This window comes from Uloborus diversus, chromosome 5, assembly GCF_026930045.1.
Source record: "Uloborus diversus isolate 005 chromosome 5, Udiv.v.3.1, whole genome shotgun sequence".
Classification (NCBI taxonomy): Eukaryota; Metazoa; Arthropoda; class Arachnida; order Araneae; family Uloboridae; genus Uloborus; species Uloborus diversus.
In genome coordinates, this window is record NC_072735.1 from 14,039,332 (window position 1) to 14,061,303 (window position 21,972).

At 33.0% G+C, this 21,972-nt stretch overlaps 1 protein-coding gene across 1 annotated transcript in view; it reads right to left on the minus strand.

Annotated features, from left to right (window-relative positions):
* Positions 1-21,972, minus strand: part of LOC129222453 (cell adhesion molecule DSCAM-like) — a 207,010-nt gene that overhangs the window by 136,387 nt on the left and 48,651 nt on the right. Inside the window, 2 exon segments of the mRNA XM_054856967.1 lie at positions 14,298-14,447; positions 18,678-18,839. Of these exon segments, the coding sequence (XP_054712942.1) occupies positions 14,298-14,447; positions 18,678-18,839 (312 nt within the window).

Here is a 21,972-nt window from a genome sequence, read left to right on the forward strand (position 1 = left end):
AGGTAAGCTTGAAATCATCTATTAACAAACTGAAGTTACAGCATTACAGTGACTCTATACTAAAACAAAGTATTGATACTTCTACACAAGAAATTAATTCGATGAATGTTGATCAGCCAAAAAAGGCTTCAATGAAACTTCCGAAAATTCCTCTTCCAACTTTTAGCGGAAAATTTGAGGAATGGAACTTGTTCAAAACTCAATTCAATAGTCTAATAAATGAAAATCCCGAACTTTCTGAAAGTGAAAAGCTTCATTACTTACGCGGTTCATTAAAGGAAGAAGCAAAAATTCGAGAAACGACTGACGATAGTTTTTCTTCACTCTTTAAAGCTTTAGAACAAAGATACGAAAACAAAAGAATAATTGTCGTTTGTCACATTAACAACATTCTTAATATTCAACCAATTAAACACGAATCTGCTAAAGATCTTCGTATCATTTTGGATAATGTTAAGAAAAACCTAAGATCGCTAAAACTCTTAGATTTCGCAAGAGACAAATTATCTAATGCAATTTTATTGAATGTTGTTCTAGAAAAATTAGACCACGAAACAAGAAAGCAATATGAACTAACTCTTAAAGATAATGAAGTTCCAGATTTTGATGCATTGCTGGAATTCTTAGAAAGAAGATGTCAAATCTTAAATAGTATTAGTGCGAATAGTTCATGTAAATCTAAATCCTTTATTGTTAAATCGAATAACACTTCGAAAATATGTGTCGCGTGTAAAACTCAAACACATCAATTCTATCACTGTGATAAAGTTAAAGCAATGAAATTATCCGAAAGGATAGATCTCGTTAAAAAGCATCGACTTTGTTTTGTTTAAGCGATCGTCATTTAGTCTCCCAATGTAATTCGAAAAGTTCTTGCTTCGTTTGTAAGAAAAAATTGAATCATCATACTTTACTTCATAAATACGTCAACTGCATAAACAGCAAACAAAATAACGCAGATTGTGATGGTTCGACGGGAACGCCTCAGATTCAATCGCAAGGACTAAGCCAACAACAGAACATAAGCAATTCTGAATTGGACTCGCAAATGTCAGAAAATACTCGCGTCTCTTTTTTTACTAATGGGAACGAGAAAACTGTTTTGATAAATACTGTAATAGTTTATGTTAGAGATTCTACTGGTATAAGAAGGGGCTTACGCACAATTTTGGATTGTGCAAGTGAAAGTTCATTCATTTCTGTTAGGGCAGCGGAAGCTTTGGGTTTGAAAAGAGAAAGAATAAATATTCCGATAAGTGGATTAAATGATTCAGCGCTAAATATTAAGAAGAAGATATCAGCTACTTGTCTGATAAAGGGGATGATTCGCATTGGGAAATCGACTTATTAATTGTTCCAAAAATCACAGATTTCACGCCTTCTAATAAAATTCATATCGCTCATTTAAACATTCCAAACAATATGCTTAGCAGATCCAGCGTTTTATAATCCGCAAAAAATAGATATTCTTTTGGGTGCAGAATTATTCTTCGCATTTTTGAAGGCAGATAAAAGAAAACTGAAAGATAACTTGTATTTACAATCGAGTTGTTTTGGTTATCTTGTTTCGGGTAGCATTTCAGACAGCGGCTCTGATCATTCCGCAAAACACTGTTTTTTGTCAAAAAATTTGGAAACTCTCAATATTACTCTAAGTTCTGGGAAATCGAAGAAGTCGAAAATCACACGCCCTGCAGTGATGATGAATTAAACTACTGCAATGAACACTTCGCAAAAACGCATTTCAGGAATTCGGATGGTAGATACGTAGTTCAAATGCCATTCAAACCAGATTGTTCTGAATTCATGCTAGGAAATTCTAAACAAACGGCATCTAGAAGGTTAGATCAACTATGGAAACGATTAGAACGGGATCCGGCTATGAAAGCGCGGTATACAGAATTTCTTAACGAATACAAAACTTTGAATCACATGAAAGAAATAAAAGAAGATAAGGGAACAGATGTCAGGTACTATCTCCCTCATCACGGTATTTTTCGACCAGATAGCAAAACTACTAAACTGCGCGTAGTTTCCAACACAAGTGCGAAAACAACCAGCGGACATTCTTTGAATGATTTATTGAGTAAAGGAGGGGTAATTCAGGAAGATCTCTTTTCAATTCTAATTAGATTTAGAAAGTATATTTACGCATTTACCACTGACATTAAACAAATGTTCAGGATGATTGACGTAGATTCTTCTCAAACTAAGCTACAAAAAATATTATGGAAAGAGAGTGAATTTGCACCAACTAAGATTTACTAGTTACAAACTGTCACGTATGGGACTGCATCTTCTCCGTACTTAGCAACGAAGATTTTACAGCAACTTGCATTGGACGAGGGAAAGGACTTTCCTTTGGCGTCCAGAGCCGTTCTTCAAGATTTCTACATGGATGATTGACTTTCTGGTAGTTCTAACTTGAAGGAGTTTTTGAATCTTCAGTCAGAATTGACGCAACTTCTCCAAAAAGGAGGCATGAATTTACACAAGTGGTGCAGCAACGAAGGTTCTACGACCGAACTTCAGGAATTTCCTCTGGACAGAAATTCTGAAGAAATTGTAATTAAAACGCCAGGAATGCTTTGGAATAGCTCAAGTGATTCATTTATATACAAGGTTAGCAACAATCCAAATCGCAATTTCACCAAACGAGATGTACTTTCGGAAATCGCACGCATCTACGATCCACTTGGACTTTTAGGCCCTGTCATCTCCAAGGCAAAAATATTTATGCAACAATTATGGCTACTTAAATTAGACTGGAATGAAACGCTCCCTCCAGAAATTGCGGAGCAATGGTACAACTTCGTCAAAACATTCCCTGAGTTGCAATCTATCCAAGTGCCTAGATGTATTTTAAAATCCGACACCAAGTCTGTTATACTTCAAGGTTTTTCAGATGCATCTTCAAAGGCTTATGGTGCAGTTATATATGTGAAAACTGTTTCTCAAACCAATGAAATAAAGAAGCAACTTCTGTGCAGTAAATCACGAGTTTCCTCGACCAAATTCATGAGTATACCTCGTCTCGAGCTTTCTGCATGTTTGCTTCTATCCAAACTTACGCAAAAAGTCTTAGCCGCTATTAAATTGCATATAGACTCTGTGGAACTGTATTCAGACTCTACTATTGCGCTAGCATGGATTAATACCTCTTCGAGTCTACTCAAAACCTTTGTAAGCAACCGGGTATCGCAAATCCAGCAAATGACAAAGAACTTCCAATGGTCACACGTTTTATGGGAGGATAATCCAGCCGACAAGATTTCACGTGGGATGGATGTCAAATCTCTTGCTACTTGTGAACTGTGGTGGAATGGTCCGAATCTTGTCAAGCTGAACTTTGAAAAATTCCAGTGATTTGTCAAATCAACTCTACACCGAGGAGCTTAAACCTGTTTCCCAAGTGACATTTCTTCTAGTAGTGACTCTAACTTCTTTAACAGATTATTAGATATCACTAACAACTTTCAAAAATTAATTAGGATTCTAGCACTTATTTTTAGGTTTAGCAGAAACTGCAAGTCTTCTGTGAAACAAACAGGTCCGCTCACGCATGAAGAATGTGTAAATGCCGAAAACCATCTCTTAAGAAATTTACAGGTAAGGTATTTTTCACCTGAGATATCGGCACTGGATAAGGGAACTTCAGTTACGCCTACAAGCAAGTTAAAATTTCTCAATCCTTTTATAGACCTATCGGAAGGATTAATAAGAGTAGGTGGCAGAAAACGCAAAAAAAGATCCAAACTATTGGGAAATATTGGCAAAATAGCTATTTGAGCCATTTACAACAGCGATCTAAATGGCTGTTTAAAAGGCAAAATTTAATTCCAGGCATGTTAGTCTTATTAAAGGACATTCAACTTCCCATATGTAACTGGTCAATGGGTCGAATTGTTAAGGTAATTCCAGGTCCAGACGGAAACGTAAGAGTTGCCGAAATACGTACGGACAAAGGCATTTTTAAAAGACCAATATCAAAAATTAGTGTTTTGCCACTTGACGATAATCAAAAATTTCATCCTGTTAACTAAATCAGTTTATTGTAATTTTCATATTTGTTCTCTTTTCTAAAATGTTCTATTATCTATTGTGTTTAAAAATTGTTTTATATCTTGTGTAATTTCTTGAAAATTTGAGATAATGTTATATTTCAACGCCGGGCGGGATGTTCAGTGTTTGTAACTTTATCGCCCTGGCGAAGTTATTTTCTTTGAACTATTCACGCCAACATATGGCAAACCTTTTTTTCTGTTACGATAAGAAAATCGCCTTTGAAAACCTGTCTTGTCTGTCCATAGCAATAAACGCATACAGTCCACTCGCTTGAAGATATTTTATTTCGACTAAGTACCGCACAATACCTACGCCACACTGAAGACGTTAATACGTACATTACAGTGGCGTTAATACGTAAGTACCGAATGTTGCCTCGTTTGAAGACAACGAAAAAACCAAACAACTAGTTGACAGACTACGATTTCGATTATTTGATTTCACTAACAGCGTCGCGTGTAGAGGGGCTAAACGAAGGAATCGGAAGCATCTTGCCACAGTAAACATTCCGAAAGTTTGGCTAACTTGAGCTAGGTTTGCTAATTTTTGATAACTAGAAAAGTAATGGGTACATATAATTTGACTACACGAAAACCACATGAATCAACACTTAGTTAATACGGAAACAATATGAATAGTGTAATATTAAAAATTAAGGAAGTAGCAATCTAAAAAGTAAATTGATATTTTTCTTGGTGCCGACTTACGCGAGGGATGCGTTCCAAGACCACTCGCTTGAGTTGAAATTTCGCGTTGTGGAAAAGGGTATGTCTAAAAACTTTTATAAACATACCCAATTATTTTAGACACTTGTAAACACCACCTCAAACTGTTAAAAAACATTTCTTAACTATACATTACTGTTTCTTACATAAAACTGAGTTTTTATTTGTATTTTTTTAAAAAACAATAACGTTTTATTCCACACAGAATAGTGCTACGATGCACAAAATCAATGATTAATGGGAAAGACATGAAACAAGCCACTACGGTACGTACAGTATGTAGTAAGAAAAACAAATGCATTATAATTGTAATGTACAGTAGATCCAGTAATGATAATTTTAACTTAAGAAAATTTAGATGTATGCTGTGTGATCAAACCGTTATTTTTATACATTGTTAAATACACAATGCAGTTGCTTCACTAGTTCTTTTATAACGTTTCCATTTATGACAAAACCCTTCTTAATGATTTCTTAAAATCACAATACGATAGCAGCTTCCATTTTCATAATTTTTGCATTTTGCTTAGATACTACTCGGTAAACTTTCACGGATTTCCTGTTTTTGACTTTTAATTGTACAAATGGAAAATTCACTCATACCTAACTCTCGTGCTGTCCTCGACGCATTTTATAGAATATTCAAGCATATAATCTTTAGCTTTTCTTAAATTGTCAGAAACTTTCTCTTTTTCTTTCTATCTTCACAAACTTTAGATGAAACAGCGCTCTTAGGTGCCATTATATTTTATCAATTTTCACATTTAGAATGAAAAAAATAAAGGGATAATGGGAGTTATTTGTATAAGCAACGGTGTGGGAAATTCTGCTCTCAGTGAGGCTAAAGGGATGAAGGAAAAGAAATATTTAGTAGCCAATGACAAAGCCGACACTTACACACCACGATTCTTTTCCGAAAATTTTCGTGTTGCGCCAGGATTTTGCATTTGGTCTAAAATTCTTTACTGGTGAAAAAATCGCGTTATAGGCATTTCGCGTAAGTCGGATCGCGTTGTAGCGGGAGTCGACTGTTTTTCAAAAACGCGGACTCAAAGGCAAAAAATTTCTTTGGCTAAAAAACATAAAATCTGACTCTGACATGTTTTACTATGCACTTTCGGTTTCTACTTATTTACTATGTTTTCCATTGTTACCATTTCATACACTTTCGTTAGGGTTACAATTTTAATGAACAAAACATGGATTTTTCAAAACATACGTATTTAAAACTCAAACATCGATAATACATAAACCAGAAAACATTGATGTTCTGCAAAATTGAACTTTCGAATTTATTGTACATTAATGCCCAAAAAAAAAACTCCAAAAATTTATTTTAATTTCTAGTATTAAATTTTCATTAATCAACTCATTCATTTTTTTAATTTTCAAAGCATTTCCAATAAAACTAGTGATAATTAACTAGTATTATTGCAAACTGAGTAACGCAAAGGGATAAATTACGTGTACAAAAAAAAAAGTATAAAATATTGAAACATCAATAGAAAGTTATTGAATAATTTCGTGACATCTATTAAATTTTCACCTGAATAATAGAAACACTGAACGTAAGTTATTTAATAATTAATGCAAAACAATTAGAGAAAGTTTTTTTTTTTTTCATCCTTTGTTTGAAAGATGACAAAATGCATACACAGAGAAACTAAAATAAAGCTAAGATGAGAAAAATAAATATAATACATAATAAATAATGTTCTAGTATGTTTTTCCAATAGAATTAATTACATGGAAAAATTTTGCAAATTATGTTAAAAACTCGGATTGCATTCAAAAATTATGAATATTTATATCGACTTGAAATGCATTCTAAATACATATTTAACGTAAAATTTTAGTTTTTGTTTTTGTGCGGACGTTTGTCACCATAAGGCTTTGAAACGGCTGGACCGATTTTCATCAAATGTTTTGTGTGTAGTTAAGTTGTGGCAAGCATGGTTTCGAAACGCAATGTATAGAATCGGAAACGTTTTTGTTAATTAATTAATTAATTTAAGCGTTGGATAGTTATGTCTCCTAAATGATTAATATTTATTTTAAACTATTGTTGAGCGAGAACTGAAATAATATTTAACCCGTTGCCAAAGGATTATATTAATGGTAAAAATCATCGATGCTTTTAAACAAAACTATCGTTGTAAACATCGAAATCGATGTAGCACCACTAACTTTCGTAGTTAGATTAAAACTAGTAATTGTATCTATTTTACTAGTACCAACGGCTTTTTGTATTAATGTTTATTATTACACTTTGTAAAGGAGAAACAACTGCTCGATCATTCATTTTGCTTCTTATAGTCAAAATACTTCCGTGACAGAAAAAACTATTTATAAGGTTTCCAATATGCGTAGCCGTTGAAACTTATATAATTATTAACTAAAGGAAATTCTTTTTTTTTTACGATACATGTTCAAAATGTCTCAAAAAACAACTTAATCTAACGATTAGTTGCTTTCATTTGCTGTGTTTTGTAATAATCTGAAGGAAGTTACTGAAAAATCCTACTATCTTTCTACAAGACCATGTATCTGCTATTAAACAATACTACAATATTTGAGTAGACGTTAAATCCCGGTCATCACAAATTTGCCATTTCAACTGCGCTTGCGCGCGGACTTAGCTTTTTGGGCTTTCTGTTTTTAGATTTTGTGTTGCTTATTTATATTTAGGTTGAGCTAGAGACCCAACAAATTAATGAATGCGATTAGAGTATTTTCACAGCGATTTCGTGATATATTATATGAAATTAGGGATATGAATACCTGATAATCTTTATAATGTAAAGGGAAAAATGACACTTCAATATTTATTGGTTTTAAAATATTTACTTAACGTAAACGTAAAACACGTTGTGTACTTCAAAAATGATTGGAATATGAGTACAAATGTCCGTCTTTTGCAGATATTTTACGTTAGACGTAAACAGCTGTATTATAGAGTTTTATTTAGGTTGATGGTTCGGTTTTGTATTAAAAGTGATACTGCAATTCTACTACGATCTTCTGAAGTTGAAAATTTGACCCTGAAAAGGGCCTTTGATAGAAAAATCAGACTCCGAATCCATTAATAATTAAGACTCAAAACTCAATCTTTACCGAGACCTAAAAACTAAATCAGAGAAAGCTTTGTGATTTCTAATTTTTATCTGTTGCCATCTCATATTTATTAACAAATTTAAAATGTTTGTAATTAATTTTAGCAAGATTTTTGAAATCAGCTAAGTCCGCGCGCAAGCGCAGTTGAAATGGCAAATTTGTGATAACCGGGATTTAACGTCGAGTCAATACTTGTAGTAGGATAGTTTGATATTGCCTTGCATTAAGGATGAATTTCGAATGAAATTCTCCTTAAAAGTATCCTGTTTTAATAATTATTTTAATCTATATATAAAATAACACGGTTTTCATTTTTCTTTTTTTTTTCTTTCATGCACGACATTTTCTTACACGTAATGTTAAATATTTTGTTACACTCATTTAACAGAAAAAAAAAAAAAAAAAATAAATAAATAAGATCATGTAGCTGTAACCATCACTAAGTAGAACCATTATGATGGTTAATGTAGTTTAAAAAAAAGGTTTTTTTCAGCTAGAGTTCAGGACACCCAGTATTTTTTTAACCAAACTTACTAATAGTATTATGCTGTAAAAGTTTTAGCTTCTTACTAAAATTTTAAGAGGGGGCTCAATGACCCCTCAATTTAACATTAGCTGTGGCATAGAAAATGTCTCATATTTAGAAACATTTGATTTCCACAGCTGTTTTTTTTAATCATTATTTTATTGTAATGTACATTCATATTACTTTTGTATATTATAATATGTAGCATTGTTTTCCCAGTTCAATGTATTTTTCTAACCCCCGTCCCCATACGTATGAATTTTGGGGGAGTAGATTGAGAGCACTCTTTCAGTTGAAACATGAAGCTAAATACCCTCAAGTCTAAAAATATTGAGGGGTGTCCTGTTATTTAGAAGAAACTTTTTTTTTTATATGCATTTTTGAACCACTCCAATGATGATGTCAGCTATAGGTTTCGCCAATTTACCATAACTAGTCATCTTGTTACCAAATGAAGGTTGCAGACAAATGAGCGCAATTTTTTGATGAAACCTAAACTCAGAATTTTTAATAAACAATGAATATTTAAGAACATTTTCCTAATTAATTTTCAGTCAAATTCACATAATGAAGTAAATCTGGAAATGTAGTCCATGAAACTGTGTCCATTTGACCTGAAATGTTTGAAATTCTTAAGGTTTACACACATAAAGTATTTGAAAATAATATTTATAACTTTCGTTAAAATATATGACTACGTCTCAAAAATACATTTCAATTTGTTACTAAAACTATAGAAATGATTTTTTAATGTAGATGTCGTCACAAAATGAATTTTGGCCTCTATACTTCCATCAATATGTTTTCATATGATAAATTCTTTTGAAACTCAAGGAATATTGTATTTAGGGCACCTCATTTTCCCTCACTCAAGAAAAGTAAGAATCTATTCGTTTCTTTTTTCCGACTTTCAGTCTTTTCAAAGTGATTTTTGAAATGTAAGTATCAAGCAATTTATTATTTCGAATGAAATGCACAGTCAGTAGATATTCAACTACAGATAAGAAAGATTTTGGTAGAAAGTTGCTTTCGTAATTTCTTTCGGTCGAATATTTTCTAAGTAGGTTCACTTCGGCAGATGATTATGTTATATGATATATATTAACTTCTAGTACATTTGAGATTGTAAAAACCTTTTTTTAGGAAATTGAAAAGGAAAGAAATTTACTTATTTTTATGGAAACTGTTGCATTTTATTTTTCTAAAATACATTTATTTATTTCTTTGCTTTCTTCCGTACTATTGTTTTACCTTGGTTTCAAATATTAGTTGTTTTTTTTTAAACAATCACGATTGCTTATTGCTTTCATTTGACTGTTTTGATGTGCTATCTTTTTATTTTCCCGCCAGCACCGTCTGCAGCATCACCGTCGACCGGCTCCTCACGATGCTGCTCCTGTAGCGAAAACCGTCTCCAGGTTGCATCCATATCCTACACACACGCGCATACTTACACAACTACACACACGCACACACAAACACATACACACACATACACACATGCATACATACAGACACCTACACATACACACACAAACACACACACACACAACTACCCACACAATCATGTTTGCACAGACACAAACGCATATGCCTACACACACATACACATTCCCCCCCCCCCCAACACGCACATTCATATACACAACTACCCACACACAGACTATGCCTGCACACAGACACAAACACACATGCCTACACACACATAAACATACCCCCTACACTCAAACACATTCGCCTGCATACACACACTCGTGGATGCGAAAAACATAATTTGAATTCAAGATGTCAAAATTCAAATTATTTTTTATTTTTATTTATTTATTTATTTATTTTTATTTTATTTTATTTTATTTATTTTTTTTCCTGCAAAAATATGACATTTCTTTTTTTATACCGGACTATTCTGTAACCTTGAATTTGCGGGCTGCAGTGTTGCATATCCCTGGTCAGTATCAATTGGTTTGTATGGTTTGAATATTTTGCGGACTAACTCGTGACCAATCTGTAACGTCTATTTGGCTGCTCAAACCCAACAACCTTCAAGCACAACGGCGTTAAATGATTTTTCTAACGCATTAACTTCAACAAGATTAATGGTTGCATTTTTTTTCTGGGGTTCTTATTGTCAGTGCAGTTTGGTCGTCTTTGGAAACATTTTATGCTGTAAAAAAATCCAAAATTTTACTGAGTATTTCCTTGTAACGTATCGAGCTTTTAATGATTTTTATCCGCTTCTTAGAAAAATCAAGTATATTTGTCAAAATGTTTCCTGAATTACTACAAGCTGCACAAATGCAGATTTCTTACTGTTGTGAAAAATATTTTAGCTCCCAGTTTAAAGATTAAATGAACTTATTTATAAAGTGTATCGGCTTCAGATCGATTAAGGTCAGTCTTTACTGACTACGCTCCCAAAGGGCGTGAATAAGTTTGGACAACGTTGCTTTGCAAAAATGCAGGCGAGGGAAATTATTGATACTTACTTGCAATTCTGGCATAGCTTTGGCCATGATTGCAACACTGCTTATGGAACTTCCTAATTTAGTCAGGGAGGTGCCAAGATATTTAATTATACCTAGCTATTTTACTCTAAAGTTTCATAGACACAACTGGCTTCTAACGGTAAGATTTCTGAATTTTTCAGGAGGCGTCCAGGATAATTTCAAGAAATTTATTGAATTTTAGCGGAAAACGTTCATGGTTTTGCAAGGTGTTGTTACAAATTATGTAAATAATAATTATTTTTGTGATTTTTTGTCGTAATCTAGCTAAATTTGGCTTTTATTACATTATCTTTCATCTAGTATTATTATAGTAACTTAAACTAAATAGTTTCTTGTAATGTGCATACAACCCAGTATCATTCGACTGAAGTATACGGTCCCCTATTTTTCATTGATAAGATTCGTGAATGATTAAAAAAAAAGAAATCCTCAAGCATTTCGAATTTTGTAGAAACTTTTCTTTCGATGTTTCAATAAATAGCCGTGTCGCATGATAAAAAGTCAGTGTCGATTGAGAAGTTATACTGAGAGTGTATTATAGCTCTGTTTATTGCGACACATTTCACTGTGTTGTTTTGCGTATTTGGATGTAAATGCGTGTGCCGTCGTTGAGTATACGGTGTTATCCTTTTACCTGCCGATGTTCCCAAATGGGAACATTTTTTTGTGAATTTTTTTAGTAACCTAATTATTTGTTTAGACTTGTCATATTTTCTGAAATGACACATAACAGTATGAATTTACTTTAAGTGTTCTTAATTTTTAAAGTACGTTTAACCTTTATCTTGAAATTAAAGTCAAATTTACTGAATTTCTGAACTTAGAATTTGTCTAAGTTTTTTGTATCTGCTTTTAAAGAAAAAGATGTAAGAAATATTTTATTGGCGTTATTTAGTAGCCAGAGGGCATATATTTTATTTCAACTTAACAAAATATTTTCAATTATTATTTCTTGTGAGTTATTTCCATAAGAACCGACACGTTCCCATTTGGGAACATCGGCGTTTAGAGTATAGTATTTGAGGGGGATTTTAGTCAATCGCGGATTTTGAGTGTGATTCCTCTTTATTTCAAATATTTTGTTGTGGAAGATCTGTTTTGTGTTGAATATGCATGCTCAGTTCTTTCATTCACGAACATACATTTTTTATCAATCAGCTTGCCCTTCACACCACTATTCTACTGTAAATATGACCTTCACACCCGCCTTCATGCATTATCTCTATTATAAGTAAATCACGTTTTCGGGGTTGGAATTCTTGTTTTCTACCCTACTCACTTTCTATGAATTGTATGTGTTTCACACTTTTAAAATGTATCTTGTGACTGACGGGTAGATAAAGATAAGGGCCTTTTATGAACTTTGACCAGTCTCATTTCATCATTTCATTTCATTACTCGGCTCACGTGCGTTCTGTTTCTTTTAGCGAGTCTCATACGTACCAACGATTTTGTTTTTAGACTCAGAATAATGTAGTTTTAATCTATTTAGTGTTTTTGAACTATCATTCCGTATAGACAGCAATCTAGAGATGCCTCGCAAGTTTTTAACGTTAGAAGCTGCGTTAGATTATTTCCACAGCTTATCCAACAGCGAACTTGATGACGAACACGAGCATGATCTTTGTATTTTGCTGCCTGATAAACACGCGAGTCTGAGTGATGAAGAACACATAAACGATGAAGCCTTAAATGAAGTTTATCCTAAAGATGTCTGCGGCCATGTTGACTTGATGCTTAGCGATGAAGATACAGGTTCAAATAGTTCAGATGATCAGCTTCACAATTCAGGATATCAAAAGGGAAACACAACCTCATGCTCGACTCCAAAAGCAAAGAAGCAGAAACAAGAACCCTATCCCAGGTGGGGAAAATATGCTAAGTTGGAAGAAAATCTTCCGGGAAAAAAACTCGAAAAAGTGACTGAAAAATTCCCCGAGCTTCAGGCAATGGATCTCCTGCAGTTATTTTTCAAAATACTTCCTCTGGATTATATGCAACATCTAGCTGATATCATATTAACTCTCAGTGAAGGTGTCAAGCAGACCTGAACCTAAATCACATCTTCCTGTTCTGAATTTAAAAACAGATAACCATTATCTTGTCCCCTTCGCTCAGAGACGTTGTACGGTTTGTCAGAAGAACGTGCGAAAACGGGCATTGAATGTGAAACGAGACTCCGCTCATCTTGCTTCCCCCAATACCATGGACAATAAGGACGAAAAAGTGTCATTCAGAAGAGAAAAGTATAATAGTATGTAAAATAAACAAAAATATTTATATTTTTTCATCCATTTCGAAGCAATAAAGTTTCGAGATTAATCCTCCCGTTTACTTCATTCCAAACGCCGATGTTCCCAAATGGGAACATTCTGAATTTCCTATTTAAAAATTTTTTTTTTGCCAAAACATGTTTAGGTTAGCTATACTAGAGGTAAATTGAGACATTTAAGCAAAAAATTAAGAGTAAAAATTAAAAATTTGAATTACGGCGTTTAAAAGGTTAATTGATATTTGCCTAATTGTTATGGTGAATTTAGCAGTTGTTAACGATCTTCCTTGTACATAGTGTAAATAAATCTCCTGTGTTTTCTCGAGAACTGTGTCGTCATTTGAAAGAAAGTTTGAAGCCGCACTGGAACTCTTAACAGTATGTTACTGGCAGAAATTGGGCACATTAGCTGCCCATTATTTTCCAGGAACGTTTCTGAATCGTTTTTACAGTGTAGGAAAGCATATTTAGCCTATAGGCAACTTTTTAGAAAAATAAATCACATGAAGACCTGTGTAGATCCTTACATCACTACACCAAATAAGGATAACTCTAATAGTTTAAATGTACGACTCAATACGTGTCTCATTATCTCATAGCGCAAATAGAACCCCTATAACTGGAGAGGCCGACGCATCCGCCATGTTGGAGCAAGCGTGCAACAGGGAAAGCTACCTTTATTGGCAATCATTCGCCAAACAGGGAACGAGAGTCGGGGAGCGATGGTGAACATTGGCGAAATTTTGGAAACAGTTGGCGTCGTTTCCAGGCTGCTAGTCACTTAGCAGGCTGTTAATTATCCATTTTTTTTTCTTTCTGCATCTGCTGGAAATCTGAAGAGCTGAAATCCTTTTCTGGAGCTGTTTGCACAATTTACAGCCGAACAACCACCCATTTGACTCAAATTAACACGTGCTAAAGAAATGTAAACATCAGCAGCAATGCTATCTCTATGAAGCACTGGATCCAGTTTGCTCCAAAATGGTGGATGCGTCGGCTCCTCCACTGTAGGGGGCTTAAACGCAATGACTAACGGCACTGTAAAAAGCAACAAATTTGATGTGCCATCTTACAGTGATAAAACTTACCTGTTACGACTATTTTTCCAGCACTGGCACTAATCACCATTTCGCCAGTTAACCTGTGCCTAGTTTGACAGGAGAACGTTCTTTGCGAATCTTTTTCCATAACACCATGTATGAGTAATTCTCCTGAATTTAGTACTGTATACGAACTTCCTAGACGGAAAAAACAATACAATACGTTTTTTAAATGGAAAACTTTTTTAAACATTTATTCAAAGTTTATTTGTTAACACAATGATAGCAGATAAATATTAAATCACTGTAACTTATTAGTGTCCTGTTTGAAAGAGCTAATAAGCGTAAAAACTAAAATATGTACAAATTACAGCGCACAATACTGTGATAAAATAAGTCATTACTACAATACGAAATAACTCGAACTTTAGCACATTTAGTATCATAGAAAATCGACTTTTGATTGGTCAATGTTTATTGGACAAATAAAAAATGTGTAAGTATGTTTTCACTACGAAATTTGTATAACAAAAGTATTTTTCTAACTAATCATATCTATAATTACGTCCTATAAAGTTGAAACCAAGCTAAATGGATTTCTTGTCGAACCTAATTTGTCTTACTGTGCTTGACTCCTAACTCCCGGCCGTTTTTGAGAGATAGCATTCAACTAATCTTTGAATAGTTCTTAAAACCATGATATTTTCTCATATTTAACACTTGAATCATTTCAGTTAATATTAAATGGACACGAGGACAAAAACTGCGTTTTCAAATTAATAGCATGTGCAACTGGTTTTCTCTGCTGCTAGTGGTCTAAAAATTGCATCTATTTAATTACCATCTTGAATTTGGAAGTTTGGTCATTTTAGTCATACTAGATACAATTGCAGAAATGGTTACATAATAGAAATGGTATGCAATTTAATTAAATTAATTTTTAAAATAAAAGTGACTTATTCTTTACACTGCAAAGAAAAAAAAAAGAAAATCTTTTATGGTTAACATATTTGATATTTCATCAAACTCAGAGATCAAGTTTACTCTTGGTAATATTTATACAATTTAACTTAGAGAAACATTTAAACGATGCTTTTACCCTTTTTTTTTGGAATAGAGTACAAATTATGCGAATAAGCGACGTAAACACAAATTAGATGGTAAATAATGTTTAAAAAAAACGCACTTAACTCTCGTGTTTGTTACAATAAACACAACAATTCGCAAATATGTTTTCGCTGTGTATAGCAATGTTTTCTTGCATATTTTGATCGGTAACGTACTTCGTAAGAATTTTTTCAAGTTTTAGAAACTGTTTGTTGGTAAGTGTTTTTTTTATTATCCAATGCATATTCTGCTAAACTCAAATATGCTGTTTTGGTTTTAAGGTTGTTTTCTTCTTTAATGTTTTCTATTATACCATCTTAGTGATTTGCAAATGCAATAAGTGGGGGAATGTGGGGAAAGTGAAATGGCTAAGATGACTGAGCTATGTCAAACGAAAAAAAAAATAAGAAACTTGGTTTAAAAATTACAGTAAAAAAGAAAGAACACTGTGTATCAATATAAAAATTGCATTAAAACATTATTTTTTATTTTTGGCAGTAGTTTTGAACCTTCAAAAAAAAAGTGGACATTTTTCACTTCTTTTTTTTATGGGGCAAAGTGAAAAATGAAATATTTTTCTAATGAAATCTATTTGATAAAAAAAAGTAGTCTTGATCAACTGAATCTGTAAATAAAATTTTAAATAAAGAAATTAAAAGAAAATGGAACAATAAACGAATGCTTAAACGAATTAATTAATTAATATATAAGGGAAAACATATGAGTGATTAAAAGCGTGAATGAATAAGAAAATAATTAAGTGGAAGAATAAATAAGTTAATTAAGAAATAAAAGAATCTAAATGAATTTATGAATAAATGAATACGTAAATGTTTTAGTAAATGATTGAGTGAGTAAAAAAAAAAGCTATTTCACTTTACCCCGCATGTACTCGACTACTTGAGCAAAATAGTTAAAATACAAATAAACTTAATATTAACTAAATAAATACTGCACTGCATATTATAAGGTCTCAATTCACATTTAAAACGTTAATAATAAGAACTTTATTATTTTTAGTATCAAAAATAATGTCTGACTTGCAATAAATATTGCATTGTTGAAATATTACTAGATAGTTGGCGCTAAACAAAGAGCAAAAATTTCGCCTTTTCAATTTGCAATATATTCTCACATTTTTTTTTTTTAAATGTGAACTCTATCACTATTATCGGGGTTATTTCTCAAAATATTTACTCTAAGCTTTCCTTTGGTATTTCCCAGCCAAAAATGTTTACCTTCAATGGGAACATTTCGGCGAGTATTATTTAATCTTCAAATGTACTTCTACTGTTTTTGATTTCCGACTTAAGTGAAACTTACAAGTTCTTTTTAAGCAGGAATAACTTGGTAGCATATATTTTTAATTTATTTGATTATGTTCAATATGAAAATTTTTATTCTGTTAGATATGATACGCTTGTTTGAGTAGTAGCGGGTACTTTCTTGTCATAATGAAATTCTTGTTTTCTTAAACATTACAAGAGTTAATTTTAGTATAAAACAAATAAAAAAGTAATCGATAATTATTAAGGTTTAATGTTTGAAAGTTTTAAAGTAAGAAAGTGAAATTGTTGGAAATATAGTTAAAACATTACAATTACAAAAGTAAATTAAGTGCAAAATACAATCAATAACCAAAACAACCATAAGTGCCGAAAAGAAGAATTCCAAAGTAAACAGAAACTACAGTTTGATTAAAGAAAGGGAAACAATACTGGGTGGGGTCCTCCCAGCAGTTTCAAAGATGATTGACTTCCAGAAAATGCTTTTAATACTATAAAGTTAAAAATTGGATCTTTGACAACAACATGCAACACAGACTGAATAAAATTGTATAAGTTGCATAATAATGCAGGTGTTCTGAAAAGTATATTTTGTGTGTAATTCAAATGTGACAAGTTTGAAGATCTGGCAACTGTGACGTGTTCCCCTTTTTTTGCTTTTTTAATCTGTCATAGATCTTTTCGTAAAAGCTTGCCCGTGACTGAAATTTGATCAACTTATTTTGCTTTTTTCCTCCTTACACAAATCTCCTGAAGAAACTCCAATAGTGTTGCATTTCCATTATTCACGTAGAATAATATAAAACATTGTAACCACGCTCTGTTGGAATTTTGAGTTACAGGGATGAAATTGGTCAGAAAAAGAAAAATAAATATTTTAGCAGGATGTAAAATTTAAATCGTTTAATGATTAAAAATAACTATTTTTAAGTAGTCTCAAAAATATTTTAAAAATGAAAATAACTGTGTCAAGTCTCACCGAAATCCAATACGATGAGTTTTTACTACATTTGACACAAAGTGAACCAACAGCTAAATACACTGTTAACAGCTAAATTAAGAAAAAATATAATTCAAATTATGTGTTTCGCAATCACAAATTCGTGTGTGTGTGTGTGTGCCCGAAGTAATGTATGTGTGTGTGCGTGTGTGTAACTTGAGTGAGTGCACGTGCGCGCGCGCGTGTGTGTGTAGCATGCGTGAGTGCGTGCGTGTGTTCGTGTGTTTAGGCTATACTCGTGTTTGCTGGACGAGCTGCACCGAGAGGAGACGGCCGAGGGGGGGGGGGGGATGACCCTCCAAAATCAAAGGACGGACGGACGAACGGATGAACGTCTAAAACGTTCAGGTGAGAACTATTCGTGATTGCTTAATATGCCTTCCATGTTAAAATACGTGACTTCCCGATTTTCTCTTAGTTTTCCCGATTCGGACAAAAGTTTAAACATTCACCCAGTAAATTCAGACTTTGCTAATGCCCTGAATTTCCTTGCTGTGTACCGACCCAATTTACACTCATACTTATGTTAAGAAAGCAGCTGATATAATACTCTGTATCACTAAAAAAAAAAAAAAAAAAAGATTCTGAAGCTTAGAGTTTACCTTACCTTTCCGCTGGTAATTACCAACCCTCGACCAGGGACAAGTTATGGGATCATACAACGCTTTTCTCTATGATTATGATGACTTTATGGGTTAAGGTGATCAACAAAAAAAGGAAGTTTTTTTCCGTGCTGTGTTATAATGAAGTTACCTTAATGCCTTATACTTTGCCCTTTCTACTCAAAACTTCCGGATTGAGTGTATAGGAGTAAAGGCTGTAACAACAGCCTCAATAGCCCACAACTCTCCGATACTTAAACCAGTTACATATGATACCAAAATTAACATAATTTTGGGACTGAACCACATATAAATAATGATGTTACGCTGAATGGAACTACTTGGTTTTCAACTGCAATTAAATGTTTAAAAACATCAGTTTGTATATTTAAGCACCAATTTCTCCAGTAATTGATTGCTGAATTATCCTTACCTTTCATGTCATTTCTTTTCAAGATTTGTTTGTCATCCCTAATCCACGAATCTACTGTGACATATTCTTTTACAAATGTTGGTAGATGGCATCGCATTACTGCTGTGTTTCCTCTCACAACAAAGTCGTCGTACACTTGTGGATCAAAACGCTGCTTGATAACTGGAAAAAAATTATAATTTATTTAATATTAATTAACTGTAGCTACTTTGAACCAAATAAACATAAACATCACATCATAGCATTGGTAAAAAAAACCAAATAAATTAATTAATTTATCAATATAAATCATTTGTGAAACTTCTGACCGATACTGAATACTTATTGCAATGAATATTTAATGTCAGTCAATTTACAAGGATACCACATAACTGGCATGCTTTCTTGCACTCTTGCTCAAATAACTTCGTACAGTTTACTGTACAAATTTTGGGTTGCTGCATCGCATACAGGAGAAGTGATTGGTTCTACTTTTACCCCATGGCTTCCCATTCTGGGGATCAAGCTCGGATCAACTGGATGATAATATCAATATCAAACCACTAGGCCAAATGAAACTAGTACTATCCCTTGCAATAGAAACTAAAGGTAAAGATGTTTTATTGATAGAATTCGCTGAGTAAAATAATTATTGGAGTAAAAAACGTATGTTACAACTTCACCGCATTTACTAATAGTTCCAATTTGAAGAGTGGCTCTTTGGAAACACCTACTCTTTGGGGAAAAGAAGTTATCGTTATGATAATATGCAATTTTTCACGTAACAAACATGAATTATCCTTAGAGCATGAATTAAAATAAAGGGAGCAAGACCAATCAATGACTTAGCAAAAGCTGACCCCAAGACCCCAAGTCACGTGACTCAACAACGACGAATAGTTGGCACGTTTTGCGTGAAACAAGCGAAATAAACCTGATTTCTTCCAATGTTTCGCTTTTAAATCTATCACGTGACTTGGGGTTTTGGTTTCATGAATTCAAGTCTTCACTCCCTCCCTTGAATATCTTCTCAATAGAATTATAACATAATTTGGGACCTAGAAGTTTTTTTTTTTTTTTTTGATGCTCTAAGTTCTGCTGCACTCTCGCGATTTTTGTAGGTTGCCCAACTGAAAGTTGGACATGTGCCGTAACGTCAGAATGCATTGTTCAATTACAGCACCACTGCACAAGTATATAAAGGGTGATATAAGGTATGCATCTCAAATACCGCTCAGCAATGAAACCTGTTTGCAGTAGAGGAAATGGTAGAAAAGGAAAGTCGTGCTGTCCGTGTCCATAGATGCGTCCAGATCCACATTGGATCAGCCGAGACCGGGCCATGCAAACATCTCGATTACCAATGATTCCATTGCCTTCGGTAATGAAATGAACTGAGCTAATCAAAAGATTAAAGCCCGTGAAATCAGTGACGAACTCAACCTGAGTAAAAGAACGGTTCACACTATGATCCACAACCAACTCGCCCACACATCTCCCAGGAAACCCAAACAACCCTAAAAAAATTCAGTTGGGAAGGTTGGAGCACCCTTTCGTATAGTTAGGACTTCTCGCCCGTTATAGTTAGGATTAAAGCCCGTGAAATCAGTGACGAACTCAACCTGAGTAAAAGAACGGTTCACACTATGATCCACAACCAACTCGCCCACACATCTCCCAGGAAACCCAAACAACCCTAAAAAAATTCAGTTGGGAAGGTTGGAGCACCCTTTCGTATAGTTAGGACTTCTCACCCTGTGATTTTCACATCTTTGGGCCTATTAAGAGCATTACTGGAGAAACTTTTGCATTCAGACGATAAAGTGAAGAAAGCCATGCATGACTTTCTCAGAAATCAGCCCCGATCTTTCTAAAGAAAAGTCATCGACCTGCTGCTGCAACGCTGGGACATTTGTTTACTCCCCCATGGCGATTTCTTTTGGCTATTTACATAGAAAGTTTTTTTTTTCAACTTGTTAACTTTTCATTTGGGCAACCCTTACATTATTTTTTTTTCTTTATGCTGATTTATACATAACGCTCAAAATTTCGGCCAAAGAATAAATAAAGACTAAATTGAAATTAAGAATGATTAACGCGAGAAAAATTAAGCTCAGGGAAAAAAAACACGATTAACAAAAATATGGTTATTTTTGTACTAAATACCTTATGGCCTGCATGCCAAACAGGATACATCCGTTATCTTAAAGGTATGAAATTGGCATGACGTGAACACACAGATACACATACAATCTGCATTATCTGTATACTGAGAATGTTTGTGACAATTGTTAAGAAAAAGTTAGGATTATAGGAATATTTATTATTTTGTACAAAATATATATTGGAAAATTATTATTTAATTTTAAGCGTGTTATAAGTCATTGCTATTAATTTTACAAATATACGCTGTATTTAACTTCATAATCATTCAAATTAGTAAGTGTAATTTTTATTTCATTAAATAAGTAAATAATAAGAGAATGTGGGGCAAAGTAAAACGGCTAAGAAGACTAAGTTTTTTTTTTTTTTTTTTAAATAAACAATTAGAAATGTGTTTTGAAAATTACAATGCAAAAGGAAATAACATTGTATTTATTATTTTGTAATATAAAAAATAATTTTTGACTTTAACAATTATTGCAATAAGAGTATCAACTTTTGAAAATGTTCTGTATTATTATGTTCTTTTATATTCGGTGGTATTTTTTTCCTGGCTGGAATAGCCTAAATGTGCAACTACATTGTTAAAATACTACCAGATAGATGGCGCTCAATGCCGAGTAAACATTTCACCTTTTCACTTTGCCCCACATTCCCCTACTAATAATAATTAATATTTTATTCAAATAGGAGAATAGTAAAAATAATAATTACTATTTACTAAAATAAGTCAATAGTACTAATAATAATTGCTATTTACTTAATTAAGTAAATATTACTAATAATATTGATATTTACTTAAATAAGTCAATAGCACTAATAATAATTACTATTTACTTAAATAAGAAAATAGAACTGAAAATAATTAATATTTACTTTAAAAAGTAAATAGTACTAATAATAGTTACAATTTACCTAAATAATTAAATAGTACTAATAATAATTAATATTTATTTAACTAAGTAAATATTAGCAATAGTAATTACTGTTTACTTATTTAAGTGAGAAATTCAGTAACATACGTCATCACACACACAATTCATAAACAGTACAAAAATAAAATCCAAACTACGTATCTCCAAATGAAATGGAATGTTCCCTTGTTTGAAAAGATATCTTCAATTTCTAGATTGAAATGCTTCTAATACGTGTT